Source organism: Apodemus sylvaticus, chromosome 10 (genome assembly GCF_947179515.1).
Source record: "Apodemus sylvaticus chromosome 10, mApoSyl1.1, whole genome shotgun sequence".
NCBI lineage: Eukaryota > Metazoa > Chordata > Mammalia > Rodentia > Muridae > Apodemus > Apodemus sylvaticus.
The window spans coordinates 39,705,028-39,722,556 of NC_067481.1; the positions used below are offsets into that span (position 1 = coordinate 39,705,028).

General features: G+C 47.2%; 1 protein-coding gene across 2 annotated transcripts in view; it reads right to left on the bottom strand.

The window, feature by feature from the left end:
• Positions 1 to 7,566: 7,566 nt before the first annotated feature.
• The window catches only part of Hnf1b (HNF1 homeobox B), a 54,974-nt gene continuing 45,011 nt past the window's right edge, over positions 7,567 to 17,529 (bottom strand). For both annotated transcript variants that reach the window (XM_052195165.1, XM_052195164.1), the window contains exons 8-9: positions 16,952 to 17,070; positions 7,567 to 8,417 (exon numbers count right to left, since the gene is read on the bottom strand). In XM_052195165.1, the coding sequence (XP_052051125.1) occupies positions 8,397 to 8,417; positions 16,952 to 17,070 (140 nt within the window). In that variant the 3' untranslated portion in view covers positions 7,567 to 8,396. The remainder of the gene's footprint in view (positions 8,418 to 16,951; positions 17,071 to 17,529) is intronic.

Below are 17,529 nucleotides of genomic sequence, written 5' to 3' on the forward strand. Positions count from 1 at the left end.
ACAGTCCGTAGTCTACCAAGGAACCTTTGCTTCCACCCAGGCAGGGCTTCCTCCACTATGCTGCCACTGTACTTCCGGAGGAGGTCTGCACATTTACTCTCTTGCCTCTTCTCCTGCCAGGCTAGAACCTCCTTCAGAGTATCCCAGAATCCTCTGCTTCTACCATAGAGCCTGATTCAAAGTCAGTGGGCACGAAAGGGTCACTGAACGAGTGTGTGAATAATCTCCCGCTGCATGTCTCCTCTTCACACCTAGGTAATTTGCATATTGGAAAAGTACAAAGAGTACGCTGTATTTGAAGGAATTGAGAGCTGGTTTAGGCTCGTTAAAACAAGGTATAACAGGTTTTCTGTTTTTACGAAGTCTGAGACGTAGGGGCTGGAGAAATGGCTCAGTAGTTAAGAGTACTTGCTGCTTTTCCAGAAGACCCGGGTTTGGTTCCCAGCACCCACACGATGACTTACTTACCTTCTAATGCATATTTAAACATGTAGGCACATGTGACAAAGCTCCTTCCTCTGACTCTTGGAAACCTCCAGAGAACGGGGTCTTGGCAGCGGCGACACACGTATCTGAGTCAAACTCCACGGCATACTTACACGCACACATTATTACCAAGTGCCAATGCTCCAGGTGTCAGCTGCCAGGGACAAAAGTGAACAAAACACCATGTCTCTGCCTCACTGAGCTTGCATTGTAGCAGGGAATGACACCCAGGTGGGAAGGATAGGGCCTAGCTATCAGGACACTTCCCTTGGTCCTCCAAGTGCAATGAGATGCGAAGAGCTTACATTACAGGGCACTTTCCTGTGAGCCTAGCAAAGGGTTGTATGCACCAGCATCTCATTTACTCTGCAGCCAACTCCATTTTCAGACTTTTACCTGCCTTCCAATGACCGCTCTGCTAAACGCTTAATACCCCCCCCCCCCACCAGCCTGGGGTTATATCTTTGGAAGTGTTAGAGATCAGGCCCAGGGTCTAGTGCGTTAGGCCAGTGCTAACCACTGTGCTCTGTGTGGCAGCAGTACATGTTTCCTAGATGAACGAATGAGGGGATGAATGGTTAGCCCTAACTCCCATGGCAGCCTGCTGTTAAGTCTCCATGATACAAACATGAGCGGCATCCTTGAGTTTTCCATTTACTTACTGATTTGAGCCATTCTCAAGTATTTTTGGCTCCTGAAAGATCTCATAAAGATTAAGAAACAAGCACTTTTCTCCTTATCAACCATATTTCCTGAGCCAAAAGAAAAAGAAAACAAAAAAACATAAATCGTCATGGAAAACACTGTACAAAAGAAATGGAAGGAGCTTCCTAGATTTTACTTCTTCTGAGTCTGGGATGAAAGTCTCTGAATGGGGCTGAACTGTGACCCTGCAACCTCCGGAAGCAGTGACTTACAAACCCTAGTACCCTTAAATGTTAAGAAGAAAAGCGGTCTTTACAAACATGTTAAGAAAGCTTATCTCAGACAATACTTGTGGACCCTAAACATATCTAAACATACCTTTAAAATGTGGAAGGATGAACCTGGAGAGGTGGCTCAGTGGCTAAGAGCATGTGTAGCTCTTGCAGAGGACCTGGGTTCCGTTCCAAGCACCCACATGATAGTTCATAACTATCTGTAACTCCAGTTCTAGGGGCTCTGAGTCCTTCTTCTGGCCCCACAAGGCACCAGGCAGCACATGCTGTGCAGACAAACACTCATGCAGGCCAAATACATGCATAATAAAATAAATTTTATCTAAATAAATAAAGGAAGGAAGGAAGAAAATATGAAAGGAGGAAGATTCGACACGAGAGAGAAGGCAAGGTAATCACAAGGGCAGAGATTGGAGTTGGGTGACCACACGCCAAGAAAGGCCAACAAGACACTAGGCCCTGAAAGGGCATGAAAGGGCACAGAGCGGCTGGAGGAGAGGCCTGCAGCCCCACTGAGGCAGCACTGATGCTGGACTTTTCTGCCTCCTCGTGGCTCGCTAGCTGAGAGATGGGGCACAGCGGTATGTGCTATAATCCTAGCTGCCCAGGAGGCAAGGGCAGTAAGATCAGCAATTCAGACCATCTTAGGAACACTGTGAAGAGTCCATCTCAGCAACAGACAATATCAAACCCCCAAACTACAGGGCTGGGAATATAACTCAGTGCAGAGTGCACAGGGCCCTAGGTCGGAGTCCCAGCAGAGGACCTCTTCCACCTAAAATCCTATCCCCCTTCGAGTCCCTCCCCCCCTCCCCCCAGCAAATGTGAGAGCAAAACTCTTTTGTTTCAAGCCATTGCTTTGTCTTTTGCTTGAAGCCACCATCCCAGCCCCTTTGAGGAGAAAGGGGAAGGGCTGTCTCTTCTTCAGCTGCCCCTTCAGGTGATCATTAATTATTATTTAAATTATTTATTATTGCATGGGTGTGCACCATGGTGAGAGGGAAACTTTCAGGAGTTGACTCTCTCCTTCCACCACGTGGATTCCAGGGAATTGAACTTGGGTCATCAGGCTTGGCAGCAAGCACCCTTCCTGGCTGAGCCATCTCAGCAGCCCTGCATGTGATTCTGAAACACACCCTCAGATCTCTCCCTGGTGGGATGGCCAGTGAAGCCTGTGTTGGAACACAAAGGTAAAGAGAGTGCCATTCAGCGATGGGTTCCTCCCTCCTTTTCTTTCTCAGTCTCCTTTTTTCTTTCCAGTTGCATTAACACCTGACATGTTCACCTTCTTCATATATGCTTATTGTGTTGATTATCCAGTTATTGTTGCCTTGCCTTCCATCCCAGTCAAATGGAAGCTCCAGGGAGAAGTAGCCTTTGAGTATGTTTGTGTGGACCCACGTGCAGGTGCCAGAGGTTGACACTGAGTGTTTTCCCCACTTTCTTTTTTTAAGATAGGGTCTTTTTTGTAGCCCTGGATGTCCTGGAACTCACTGAGTAGACCAGGCTGACCTCAAACTTAGAGATTCACCTATCTCTGCCTCCCATATGCTTGGGTTAAGGATGTGTACCACCACTCTGGGTTCTACTAATTAAAACAAACGATTTATTTATTTTTGTTTTATGTATGTCATTTGCCCGCGGATGTCTGTGTTGGTGGCATGCCAGCAGGAGCCAGAAGAGGGTGTTGGACCCCTTGGCACTGGATCTATAGATGCTTGTGGGCTGCCATGTGGGCACTCTGCATTGAGTTCGGGTCCTCTGGGAGAATGGTCAGTGCTTCTTTTCCCCCCATTAATTAATTTACTTATTCACTTTATATCCCAATATTACCTTCCCTCTTCCAATTCCCCCTCACACAGCTCTTCCCTACCCCCTTCTGACTTCTCTGAGAAGGGGAAACCACCCAGTATCACCCTACCCTGGCACATCAAGTCACTACAGGACTAGGTACATCCTCTCCCACTGAGGCCAGACAAAGTAGCCCAGTTGGGGGAAATGGGATCCACAGGCAGGCAACAGATTCAGATTGTTCCAGTTGTTGCGGGACCTGCACGAAGACCAAGCTGCACATCTGCTACATATGTGGGGGCCTAGGTCCAGCCCATGCTTGCTCTTTGGTTGGTGGTTGATCTGGGTGATCCCAAGGGTTCAGGTTAGTTGACTCTGTTGGTCTTCCTGCAGAATCCCTATCCTCTTTGGACCCCCAGACAGTACTCTTACCTGCTGAGCCATCTTTTTGGCTCCCATTTTAATTGTTGAGAAAGAGTCATTCACTCAACCTGGAGCTCACTGATTGGCTAGACCAAGCAAGCTCCAGAAATCCTCCTGTCTCTGTCTCCCTAGCATCTGGCTTTTTACATGAGTGCTAGAAATTCAATTTCAGGGCCTCATACTTAGGTGGCAAGAACTTTAGCAACTGAGCCATCTTCCAAGCCCAGGAAATAAGTTTTGAATAAATGAAAGGGGAAGATTATTTTGGACTATATGCTTTCGAAAGCAAAGCTCTCCATGAAAAGCCCTGGGCTGGCTCCAGAATCACACCCACTTCCCTTATGATGGGTTGTTCTTGGTCTTTAAAAAAAAAAAACTCTGTACCAACCATGGTGGTGTACACCTTTAATCCCAGTACTCAAGAGACAGAGGCAGGCAGGTCACTGAGTTCAAAGCCGTCCTGGTCTATAGAGCAAGTTCCAGGACAGCTAGGACTACACAGAGAAACCCTGTCTCAAAGAACAAAAACAAAAACTGCAAACAAACAAACCCCCCAAAACCTTTGTATATCCTTTTCATAATGAATTTGGAGTAGCTTGTATTGTTTTATTACAGGTGTCAAGACAATAGGACACAGGAAAGAAATCTTCCTTTGGGAATTTAACAATATATATATTGAAAGAAAACAAGATACAAAAGAAACATCTTCAATGGTGTGTTGGTGTGCGCGTGCGCACGCGCAGTGTGTGTGTGTGTGTGTGTGTGTGTGTGTGTGTGTGTGTGAATGTATGTAGGCCTCAGGAGACTGACTGGCTTTAGTGACCCCGCCTTTGATGTAGCACCTTCTGTGTTTGCTCCACTTACTCTCCATTAGAAAGTGTTTCTTCTCTCTACACCCTAGAGAGAAAGAGTTCATCCAGGTGTGTGTGAAGTCCTGCACAGGCTAAGGATTCAGTAATAAACAGTCATGCTGGAAGTCTCAGCAGACAATTCAGTGTTTGCACAGTGGAATGACCCCTGCACCCAGGAGGCAGAGGAGGGGAAGAGAGCGGTAGAGACAGAAAGAGGGAGGGAGGGAGGGAGGAGACTTACAGGCTTGCAGGGTCAGCTGATTGCTATCTGTTATCAAGGCTCTGTGATGGTTAAGGAGGCAAGGTGCTCCCTGCATAGTCTGCCACTGACAATTGCTCCTTTTCGACGGTGGCTTTTGATGCACCTAATCCCTGGTTCAAAGGCAGCTATCAGCTCAGCTTTACCCCCAGCACAGCTGGCTCCTACCTCCTCCTGACTTTGCCTTTCCTGTCTCCCGGGAGTCTTCCTTGGGACCCCTGTTCCCTACCCCCACCCCACTTAAGGACAAGTTCCAGTCTCCCAGAGCTCTCCATAGCCAAGATCGAACCTCCCCAGTCAAGCCTTCTCTCCTTGGGTTTGCTCTTCCCAGGCCTCAGTTTACCACTTCATTTGCCTTATACCATAGAAACAAAAGTATTTGACCAAATGCCAGCACCACACAGGTGATAAGGAAAGTCTCAGTTGACGTCTGGAAACATCAGCCTGGTCCAGGAAGCTCTATGATGCAAGAATGCATGCCAACACGGTGTGCACAGCTCTCCGAGCTCTCAGCCATTGACATTAGCCTGTCATTCCTCGAAGGACCTTAAGAATCTGGCATGCTTATTACCATGGAAGTTTTTACATATGACAGCGGTGCTGATCTTAATCAAGGTATCTGGACTCCAAGAAACCTACCAAGGGCCTGTCCCCAACTGTGAGTGAGGGACTCAGGACTCTCGGCTGCATTGTATTCTTATCCACCAGGGTTCCTCAGCAAACAGGATAAGCTATCTGTACCTTTGGAGGGGAGACTCCACAATCTGAGGCAGATCATTAAGGATCTCATTTCATTTCATGGATGTTAAAATAAAGGACATCTAACCCAGGACTCTCCCCAGGACATGGGTGGGTCCTGAGAGAAATGATTGTGCTCTGTGAGTAAGGAAGGTGCTGATGTGTAAGGGTGGAAAGGATGAGGGTTCTTAGTTGCAAACAAACCTTCAGAATGGGCAGTTTACATCTGGACTCCTACACAGTGGGTACCTTTCTTCCTCTCTTGATGGTGAAGGGATGTTAGGAAGGGCCTGCCAGTGTTCCGGAAACTAGTCAGTTGCTTGGGTCTCCGTTCCATATATCCTCTGTTAAACAGGGTTTGGTTAAGAAAAGTTCCTTAAGACTATGTCTAATCCACTCTCCCTCCCTCTCCTCTGCCTGTGCCTGTGTTCAGATGACCTCTTGGATCAATAAGACCTCTAGGTTCTCAAGGCTATTGCAACAACACCAAACAATTTAAACCAGCATCTCTCAACTTGTGGGGTGGAAACCCTTTGGTGGGGCCGTCAAACAATCCATTCACAGGGGACACCTAAGACCATCAGAAAGCACAGATACTTGCATTATAATTCATGACAGTAGCAACATTACAGTTATGAAGTAGCAACAAAATAATTCTATGGTTGGGGGTCACCCTAACACAAGGAACTGTATTAGAGGATCGTAGTATTAGGGAGGTTGAAAACCACTAAACTTTGCCAGATGCTGCTTGCCGTTCCCAAAGAATATGATCTGGCTATAGGGCTCCGGCTGAGGCATAGGCTTTGTACCTTTACCTGCTGGATCTTTCTGGAACTGTACATGCCATTTAAACTCTTTCAACACAGATTTTATTTATGTGTGTGTCTGTTTGTGTGTACAGAGTCTCACCATCTGAGGTGACAAGAAGGATGCTTGATCTTGTTGACTCATAATTCCAGGTGGCTGTGAGCTGACTGATGTGGGTGACAGGAAATAAAGCTGGGCCCTCTACACAAGCAGCACATGCTCTTAACAGTTGAGCCATCTCTCCAGACTTCGCACTCCTCAAATAGTCCAAAGGCATCTTTGCTGTCTATGTGTGTGTGGTACTTGCCCTCATCCTGGATTCACCTCAGCCTAACTATGAACTTCCTCTTGACTACTTTAGCCTAAAATTACACTGTCTAGGCAACCCAAGGACCAGTAGGGACCAGTGTTTTATATCTATCTGTTCCCACTTTGGGCACACAGTAGGTCCTCATCAAATGACCAGTTCTCTGAGAATGGCCATCTTCTTTTTTGTTTGTTTGTTTTGGTTTTCGAGACAGGGTTTCTCTATATAGCCCAGGATGTCCTGGTACTCACTTTGTAAACTAGGCTGGCTTTAAATTTAGAAATCCACCTGCCTCTGCCTCTGCCTCCCAAGTGCTGGGATTAAAGGCGTGTGCCACCACTGCCCGGCTGAGAATGGCCATCTTCTGCTCTATTAGTATATAAAAACCCTGCCACCCAGGGACTGTTCTCAATAGTTTTCTCAGCTTTACTTTCTCTGAAAATACTCTGTTGGAATATAGAAAAGCACTTATGGAGGAGGAGGCAGCCCTGAACCCAGGGCGAGGTCCTTCCTTCCAAGTCAGCGTCTGATTCGTTAGCATCCTCAACAGAGAGAGGACCAAAGAAGTGGTAGCAACAGTAAGAGCCCCTTCCCCTGGGCCCAGACAGTCCCATGGGAGGGCAAGAAGGTAGGAAGAAGCCTGGAATTAATGCTTAAAATGAGATTTCAGAAGTTCCCTACTGCATTTTTCTCCCTTATACTTTTTGTCTCTGTGACCATAAGTGACCCAGAATTGGCACCATGACTTTGTCCTTGCGATGTCTGATGATACAGTCACATTGAAGCATGAGAAAGTTATGAGAATGCTTCTCAGTGAGTGCAGGCCACCCCAGGGGATAACATTGTATCCAGTGGACTCACTGGAAAATCCCAACAAGACCAGGCTGCGGGATTTTTGGTGAAGCCATTGCAGGAGAAGAGATACGAGACTCTAAGCAGTGACAAAATAAATTGCTTTAATGGGAAGCTTACTGAGATGGCTGTCAGCCAGTCAGTGTCCCTGCCCAGGCCCACAGGAAGCTAGAGCATCTTGCTGCCACTATATCCCACCCCTCTAGGGATCTGGAGATGTGTCTTAACATGGGGCTGGGGGGTGTTAGCTGGCAGTCTGTCCAAAGTATGCCATCCCTGTGGCCAGAGGGGTCATTTCCCACTTTGGGTGGTTTTCAGTGGGGAAGGCGGAAGGGAGCAAGTCACTCTTGGAATTTCAACTCTGACCTTTACAAAGAGAAGTGATAGACACTTTAGTATTATATACAGGGCAGGGGTAGATATGTGGAAGGAAAATTGCACTTAATTACAGTAGTTTATAGTTTACACCCATTGGACAAATTTACTTCTTTAGAAGAAATCTTGAGATCATCTGGGATGGTGGGGGTCTGTCAGTATTTACAGTGTCTGGCTCAGTTCAATAATAGCACACATCCTCCTCCGTCCTCATCTTATTTCAGTAACAGATTCAAGTTTTTGCATCAGTTTGTTCGATGAAGGGTTGCAGGGGAGACTCCCCGGGTTTCACGCTTCTTGCTGCACCATTTCGCGCCGGCCACCTCTGGGAGAAACAAGAGCACTTGGCATCTTAGGAGAGGCATCGTGACAATACTGCAAAGAAGGGAAGCTGGGCTTCGGGCTGCAGCTCTTGATAGCGCCTTATCCCAGGTGCCGGGCAGGATGTCAGGTGAGCAGGGACTTCTCCTGGGCTCTCAGGTGCCTGTCTGGTCGCTGGACTTCCCCAGAGACTGATGGTGTGGAAAATGGGGTCCTCGTTGCTGCACACAGAGTGGGTTATGTGAGGATCACCAGGCTTGCAGTGGACACTGTGGGGGGAGAGAGATGGGGAGAAAGAGCTTAGCCGTGTGCACATAGCCCGTTAGTTTAGGGTCTCCAAGGGAAGCTGACACTCAACTTGGCCAGCCAAGTTCTGGAGGTGGAGGGCTGGAACGGGGAGGGCACTCAACTGCATCGTGGGTCTAGAGCTCTCCTTTCAGAAAAGCTCTCCTGGGTACTTCCCAGGAAAACAAGTGTGTTGCTGGGGAGCCTGAAATGGTCCTGACTTACTGAGCTTAACCCTGAAGTGGGGTTTTGTGAGACTGGCATTTATGTAGTGCTCAGGGTGATCACAAACCAGCAGGCTGGAAGCTCTAGGTCTCTTGTAGAAGTAGATCTCCTCCTAAGACCTCTGAGGGCTCTAGGCCACTCCTTCCCAAACCTGGCTGCAATGGCCAGGAACATGGATCCTGATAAAATTATTTGCGTGTGTGTGTGTGTGTGTGTGTGTGTGTGTGTGTGTGTTGATGTGTGGGCACGCACACATGCACAGTGGAGGTCAGAGAGCAGCTTGTAGGAGTCAGTTCTCACCTCCCACCATGTGAGTTCCACTATCAAACTCCTGTTATCGGGCCTGGCCACAAGGCTCTTCCCTCAGCTGAGCCGCCTCACCAGCCCCAGGACTGTGCATCTCTAAGAACTCCTCAGGCTCTGCTGACACTGCTGTTCTACCAGGACTAGCAAAGCCATTCGTGAGTGAGGGAATGTCCATTTACTCAAAATTTCCATCAGGGAGAGAGCTTTGGAAATCATAAGGAACTTTCTTAAGGGTAGTTACCATCAAAGAAAGATATCAAGAAAAGAAGTCAAAGGTGTTTGATGCCACACACTTTGGTGGGCCAGGGAAGGGAGGAGCCCACACACACAGAGAGACACACACACACATGCAAAGAATTTTTAAACTACAAATACAAACTCCTAGGCCTAACCCAGGCCTGAGAACCAGAGATGGATCTGTTTTATCAGGATCCTTGTTCCTGGCCATTCCAGCCAGGCTTGGGAAGGAGTGGCCTAGAGCCCTCAGAGGTCTTAGGAGGAGATCTACTTCTACAAGAGACCTAGAGCTCCCAGCCTGCTGGTTTGTGATCACCCTGAGCACTACATAAATGCCAGTCTCACAAAACCCCACTTCAGGGTTAAGCTCAGTAAGTCAGGACTACTTCAGGCCTATTCTTCCCTTATTTTCTTACTAATAGGGCTCTCAACCATGATCCCATGAGATCGTCACACGTCCAATTTGTCAGATTAAGAAAGCAGATTAAGAAAGCGAGCTGTGGTGGGCCAGTGGTTCAGAACCAGGAAAACTGTGAAGCCAGAGACTCGGGTTGACTTTGGGTGACCTCCGGCCTGTGTCAGGGACCAAGAGCATTGCTTCTACTTAGCTTTGTTCTCAGTCATTCATGCTTCGGTTTCTTCCTCTACAGAGAGGGAGGCCGCAGAGGGCTTGGTGGCATTAGTATAGGTGACCTTGCTTCTAAGGCGGTCATGTGGCCATTCTTAATAATGTCCAGCATAGAGTCCCTTACTCTGTTCTTGATGCTGTTGAAGACTCCTAAGACTGCCCCGGAACTACGCGTTTGTGTGAGGATCTGGGTTTCTGGTCCTCCTACATTTTTGAGGTGTTGGTCAGGGACCTCTGATACCCTTTGCCTCCTCTTCCTGCCTCTGACCACCCCCACTCTCCAGTCTCTTAATTCCCCACTATCAGCCCCTCCTCCCCTGTTTCCTTCCAATTTTCAGATTTCAGGTGGAAGAGAGAGAAAATGGCTTGTGACCTCTCAGCTTTCAATAGGAGAGCAAACAAGAAGGGCCGATAAGGAGACGCCAGTGAGATTCTATGACCTGTCATTAGGGATGGGCTTCTCAGCTATCAGATGTTTGCTCACATAATAAAATGGTGGCAGAGCCCTAAATGTTGTCAAGGGACCTGGAATTATTTGCTCCTTTCAGAGTCTAAACATAAACATCTGATAAGGTACATACTGGGGTCCTAGAACTCTCAGCTTCGTGGAGGTCCAGCCCAGAGGGTCACACAGTGACCCTCTGTCTGTAAGGTGTGGTAACTGTGACCCTCATCTGCAGAGAATGTGTTACATAATACTGGCACTGAATAGTGGTACATAATGGTGCACACCGAAGTTCCGTTGTGTGTAGACACCACGTTTAGGGCTTTGCATGCATGACCCCTATCTATCATTATTTCTTTTTATATTTATTTATTTATTGCAAGTGTTCAGGCATTCACACAGCCCAGCTTTTGTGTGGAGGTCAGAGGACACCTTACAGAAATTAGTTCTCTCTTTCCATCATATGGGTGCCTGGGGAGTCCAACTCAGGTCACTGGTCTTTGCCTACTGAGCCATCTTGCTGGCCTCCACCTACCCTTTAAGGTAAGAGGCTGTTATTAATTTAGCCCATAACTGGGTGCCTGCAAGGTGTTCAGGGCATGCAATCGTGAATATGACCTGCCCATAATTTTACACAGTACACATTCTAGAGAGTTTGAACAACATGCCACCAACCATCACGTGCATATATCGTATGTAAACAGCTTTTAGGTAGAGGCAAATACTCTTGGAAAGCATGCAAGGTAACTTAGGCTGACTTGAGGGAAAGAGGGATCATTTAGGGAGGTAGTGACATTGGAATTGAATGAGATGACGGAGCAAGCATGGAAACCGCCATAAATTGTGTTCCCGGCAGAAGAGGCCAAATGCATAGTCACTTGCTGGCTGTTGTGAGTCCTAGTTACGCTTAAGACCAACGAGCAAAGGAAGGGCAGAAAGAAGTATGAAGATAGCAGCCTGATCGCCCAGTCATGTAAATTCCTTCTTCATTTGTTAGCAATGGAGAGCTATTGGGGAATTTTGACAGGGGAAGGACATCTCTTGAGGTCTCTCTGGCTGCTGCAGTCAGACCATAGCATGTAAGAGCAGAAGGGGGAGTTAAAGGCCATTGAAAGAGATCAAGTAAAGACAAGAGAAGCCTGAGTATTGGGCTATAATGGTGCCCAGGGGTGTGGTGAAGAATGTCAGATTTAGGATGAATTCTAAAGGTCTCCTAGCAGAACTTAACTGATGGCTAGGATGTAGGGAAATGGAGAAAGGAACTAAGATCTCTAGTGAGAAAGGAGGGCAGGGGGTTTTAGAAGTGGAATTATAAAACGAGGAAGTGATTGGGGTGAGGAGAAACCCAGGCAAATGAAGAGTTTCTGTTTTCGGCGGGCTCCGTTGAGAGAGGTGTGCTGTATGTATGGGGCACACATATATGTCTCACTAATGATAATGCTGGCATTGCACCCTCCATGGACAGGACCACCTTGGGGACAGATCACTCATGTCATTGGTCTGTGCACTTGACCCAAAGTCATGGGATTGGTGTGTGACCCAATGAGAAGAGGCCAGGGAGTGCTCCTTGAGCCCCTCAGCACTCCAATGTTGAGGAGATGAGTTGCCGGCTAAGGGCAGGAGGAGTGTTGAATACTACAGAATGAGGTGGTGCCTTAAAATCCAAGGGGTAAGGGAGGGATGGGCTGTGGCATATCAGAAAGCAGCCAGCGAATCTGCAGCATGGAGGATGTGGTGAGGACACAGTGGAGGGTGAGGCTAGAAGCCAGCCTGCACTGGCCTCAGAAGCCAGCCTGCACTGGCCTCGAGACTGAACTGGGAGAAAGGAGAGAGAAGCTCACTTCTATTGTTAATTTGTTAGGCTAGCTGCAGCTCTATTATGTGAAGGCAATAATTATAGTTATAACTTTAGAGATGCAGGAACTACAATCTATACAGACTATAAGTAAAACCCACAGGGACCTACGACGGCCAAGCTTGCACACTTAGCCACGATGTACATCCATTGCCTTGGGGCTGGAGAAACAGCTCAGAGGTTAGGAGCACTTGCTGCTCTTGCAGAGGACTAGAGTTCAGTTCCCAGCATTTATCTAGCATTCACAACCATCCCTAACTCCAGTCCCAGGAGTGGAGTTCAACACCACTTTCTAGCCTCCTTGGGTACCACATGTACACGATTCACAGAGATATGCACAGGAAAAACATAAACACACATAAAAAATAAATACATCTTTACAAAAAAATCTGAGTTTAGGAAAAATTAAATGTTCTTGGTCACTTATAAACCTCTTTCTCATACCCAGGAGACACTCTGGGTTACTAGCAGATGTGACCAGCTTCCATGAACTAGATGTTCCCCTGGGTCAAACATGGAGAGAGATGTTCTGCTAGGATCTTCTCACAGCCATGCAATGATCCCATGACAGAGATTTCCTTGTATGCAGAAGAAAACTGAGGCTTGGCAGATTTCCCAGAGGGCATATGGGTAGAAGGCAGTAGAATTTTAAGTCTGGATCTGGCCAGCTCCCAGGCGTGGCGTTCCTAACCATCAGACCTTGCTTCCTTAACCCCAACAATGAAGAAAGTTTGACAAGGAGGCGCAGCTGCAGGGGGCTCATGATGAAGCAGCTCACCTCCTCTTGTTAGTACCTCCGGGGGCTTCTCTTGACCTCTCTGTAAACTAGGAAGTGAAACAGTGGGTAGAATGTGTTATGGGAGTTTACAGGAGTCAGCTCACAGCCCATCCACTCTGGTGCTTACTGAAGTCATTGCTTGGTACAGTTGGATTCCCAGATCTGTGGCATATCAGACACAAACCCCACTCAGAATGTAACTCATGACACCCAAGTGTTGAAGAAGAAGAGGCAAATTCTCCAGAAAGGACAAGTGGAAGAAGATACGGATGAGTCTTGGCAGCCTAGGAATCCTGAAACTTGATTCTGTAAGACCCGAGGCAGGTCTGAGGTAGCAACAGTAAGTACTGGGATCAGACAGCTACACGTTCACAGTCTAGACTTAGCTATATACCTGCATTACCCTGCGGCATTATTATGGTCCTTAAGCATGCATAGCTATCAGAAGCCAAGTATGGCAACCCATGCCTGCAGATCCCAGCACATGGGAGGCAGAGCCTGGACTATCCATGCAAAATCGATGCCAGCCTTGTTTGTACAGTGAGTTCCAAGCCAGCCAGGGATCGCTCCTCTTGGGTCTAAGTTTTCAATCAGTTTCCTTTCTGCACATAAGCACACTCTCTCCCACCTCCCAGGAATGTGGCTATTGGCTCAGAGGCTACCCAGAGGATCCCCAAACCATTATCTCAAAAAATGAATTACAATAAAATTAAAAAGAAAGGAAAAGATATTGGGAAGTGAAGGCTGTTAATGGATCTGGAGCAAGAAGATTAAAGTCTGGTAGAAGTCTGGCTGTGGGGTTTATCCTTGTGTGACATTACTCATCTCCTCTTCATCTTAGAGCCTTAGCTTTCTGCAAAAAGCTATCTACTTAGCTGAAGGAGGAAGAGGGTTACCATAATACATGGCAGAACAGCAGCTTGAATGCTTGTTGGAAAATTGCTTGTAAAAAAATAGCAGTTCTGAATCCATTTATCTATCCATCCATCCATCCATCCATCTATTCATCCATCCACCCACCCACCCACTTACTGAACATTCATGATGTCCCAAGTGGTTTTGGTACTGTGGGTTATTCCTGATGCACTTGCTTTTCGGGGTAAAAGTGGGAAGGGGAGTACCTGTCTGGTAGCAGCAAGGGAAACGGTGATCTAGAGCATTCGCACAAGATAATGGACCTTCAGGAGCAATTGTCCTAATCTTGGGACATTTTGCTGCCAGGGCCTCCTATGACCACATATAGACCAAGCACTGAGATGGATAATGAAGAAGGCAGAGGGGGGAGAGAATGGCCTCATAAAGGAGCACAGACAGAAGAGGGAATATAAAGGGAGCTTCTCCCTGCATCTGACTATGTCCCTGACACCTATTGGGCACTAGTGAGCCAGGGAAGGACTTTCCCTATTTATAAAGAAAGTAATAATCCCAGTGTGAGAAACTGTCCAAGCAGGAGCTGGTGGAGTCAGAATTCACTCAGGTGTCCTGGCTCTTTCTACCTCTACGTAAAGCCTGCAGAACAGCACTGTCCAGGGTGTGTCCCCAAGGTGTGTCCCTGTGACCCGAGTATGGCACTACCTGCTGGTTCCTCACTCTCCATCAGCACATGGACTGTCCTGAGAAGCCCTTTCCAGAAGGCTCTGTCTAGCCTAGAAGTTCCCCTGAACATACTCAGTCAAGGACCCGTTCTCTCCCACATATCTCACGGGTTTTGAAATGCCTTATGGAAAACAATGCTTTAAAATAAAGAGAGAACAAAAGCTGCTCATGTTCCTGGTGCCCCAGGAACAGGGAGTCTGTAGATCACTTTCATTTCAGCCCACCCTTTCCCATTCTTCCTCTGCATTGGTTTGTAGGACGGAAATTTTCTGTTTGAAATGTAGCACACGTGTTTAATGTTCGCTCTGGTGCCTAACCACTTCCAGGAACAGAAGCATTGATGATTACCATGGGCATTTTCAAGAGAGGGGGAAGGTGTTTAAATGGAAAGAGTTCAGGATTGGGAGTCAAAGACCAAAATCTGGAGGCCAAGTTTGTCTGCATGACCTTGGGTAGGTCACTTTCCATTCTGGGTTTCAGTTCATGTCTTTGAACTTAGAAGGTTGCAATGGAATGACAATGACAAAGCAAAACTATAAAGCATCCCATTTGTCTTATGAGACAGTGCTCCTCCTGCCTTGGCCTTCTGTGTCCTGCTATCATAAGCGTGTAGCATCATGCCCATCTGAGGTTTTTAAAAACAATTCTTATTAGTATAATCATCATCTTCGATGTTGCAGAGATGAGGGTCTGGCCACTCATGAGATGTCCTCAAATACAAAGACACCTTCATAATACGTCAAGGAAGCTGTTCATTCAACTTCAAGGTTGGCTAGCCACTCTGCCCAGCGGAGGGCAGAAGCCACGTGGGGGTTGAGGGCAGCATCTCTGGGAGCTTCTTGAAGCAGGTTAAGGGACCATTTCCCCAACCCAGAGGACTCGTTTCAACAAGCAGGCATCAAAGTCAATGTGGGAAAGACAGCGATAATTAATCACTGCCCTGTCTAGGGCTACCCAAGCAGCAGATGGATTGATAAAACTTTAAAAGAGGAAGGTATTCCCAAGGAGGGCTGCTGCGCCTGGCTAACCCCCTGATTGAGATTGGTGAGCACAGATAAATGTTTTCCCTGATGGCTACAAAGAGTGGGAAATGGCACGGGAGTTAGGAGTCGAAGGGCAGGGCAATGAAGGGTTGTCTTTTAATCTTCTATTGGGTGAGAGAAGACTGGCAGAGCGGGTCCCACACACCTCTCCTTCTACCTCCCCGATTTCTGAGCCCAGTGACCCAAGCTAGGCATTTAGCATTCTAGATACGCCAGACACTTAACATACACAACCGATCCAAATCCTCGAAACAAGTAGACATTACAACTGTCCTTTTCAATAGGAAACAAGCATTCAAGTGAATGGTAGCACCTGCCCTAATTCACTCCAGAGTCCGAAGAAGACGAGTCAAGGAGAGAGTTGAAACTCCTGAGCCCGTGAAAGAGTCTGATTAGAAGCTAGTGGTGATGGGTGAGGTGGGACTTATGGGGGGTCTGGAGTGGATGGGGGTGCACAATCAACATGATTAAACCTTGATGAGTGCTTCTAACACAAAGTTCAAGGTTGTCTTCTCCTTATCTAGCAATCGATAGAGGCCAAACAGTTCCCACAGTACGTAGACCCCAGCTGCTGAAAGGTCTTATTGTGTTACTCTGGAATCCACAACTACGTTCAGACATTTTCTAGCTCTTGATGTCCTGTAGTAAGTAGTCTGGCTCTCTGCGCTGTGGCCCTGCCTGTTGGGTGGCGGTCTTTATTACTCCAGCAGCTCTCTGGGAGGTGGGAATCACTCATCCACTGAAGCAGTGACTAAGCTGCTGTGGATTCCCCCATGCTCTCTGCACCAGGATGTTGAATTTAAGTTTCTTGATAAACCATCAAAAGGTCACACTGTCTACTGGGAGTCCTCAAAGGGTTAACACGATAAGATTATTTCTCTGGCTTCTAGTGCCTGTGGGTATTATGGGTCCTAGATTAAGAGAATCAGTCCCAGGACCCCTGCTTCTTTCTCTTTCCCCACTGACCACCTTTGCAAAGCTCGCAGCTCACCAGACGTCCTGACCTTCCCATCCCATCCTGGAAAAACCCTTTGCCTAGATCATCAGTCATCCCTGTTAGGAATGCTCGGTCCCAGGGTCTAACAGCATTGTGTCATCCAGACTCCAGTGACCCATCCAGCCTCAGTCTTCACTTAATACTCTTGTTGGGGAGCAATAAGCTCAGTTGCCCATCTGTTTTGCCCTCTGACCTCAGGGGCTCATTTTTAGCAGCTAACTGAAGAAGAATCTTCTAGGAATAAAATCATGGCCTGAGAATGTACTCACTTGTTGGTACTTTGAGAGTCTGAGTTATGAGCACACACACACACACACACACACACACAGATACACACAGACACACACAGACACACACAGACACACACAGACACACACACATACCCTGGCCCCCTCCTGCTGGTATTACCTGTTTACTGGAAGACATGCTGGTGAGGGTGTTGATGCTACTGGTATCTGTGACCACCATCGCAGATGGGAACCGGGAGGTGTGGGAATACTGAGGGGGTTCCTGCTTATGTGTATACACTGGAGAGACAGAGAGAAGACAAACTCAGTATATACACACAGTCACAATACCCACATAAACCAACCTGTAGTTCCCACTTCCCTGGGGCAGTGGTTGTATTTGGGAAGACAGTGAATTAAGGAGATATTCTGGTTCCTTAAACAAGATACTTGATCTTAGTTTGGTTTCCTCCTTTGTAAAATAAGGATATCTATTGTAGGAAAATATCAATGCTTTGAACTAAATATATAGCCCTTTGCACAATTCTGTTTCCCGACTTTGGGTAAAATATTAGGAACCTAAGTGTCAACAAGTGACATTATGCACATGGAGAGCACCTGCTGGCCAACATGAAGCGTCTGCTCATGTGTGTGCTTACTGTTTCTGACCCAATTCAGACTCTTCCTTTCCTCTTAGAGTTGTAGACTGGTTAACAATCATAATTAGATGTACATGTAATTAACTGTACAGTTTTGGGC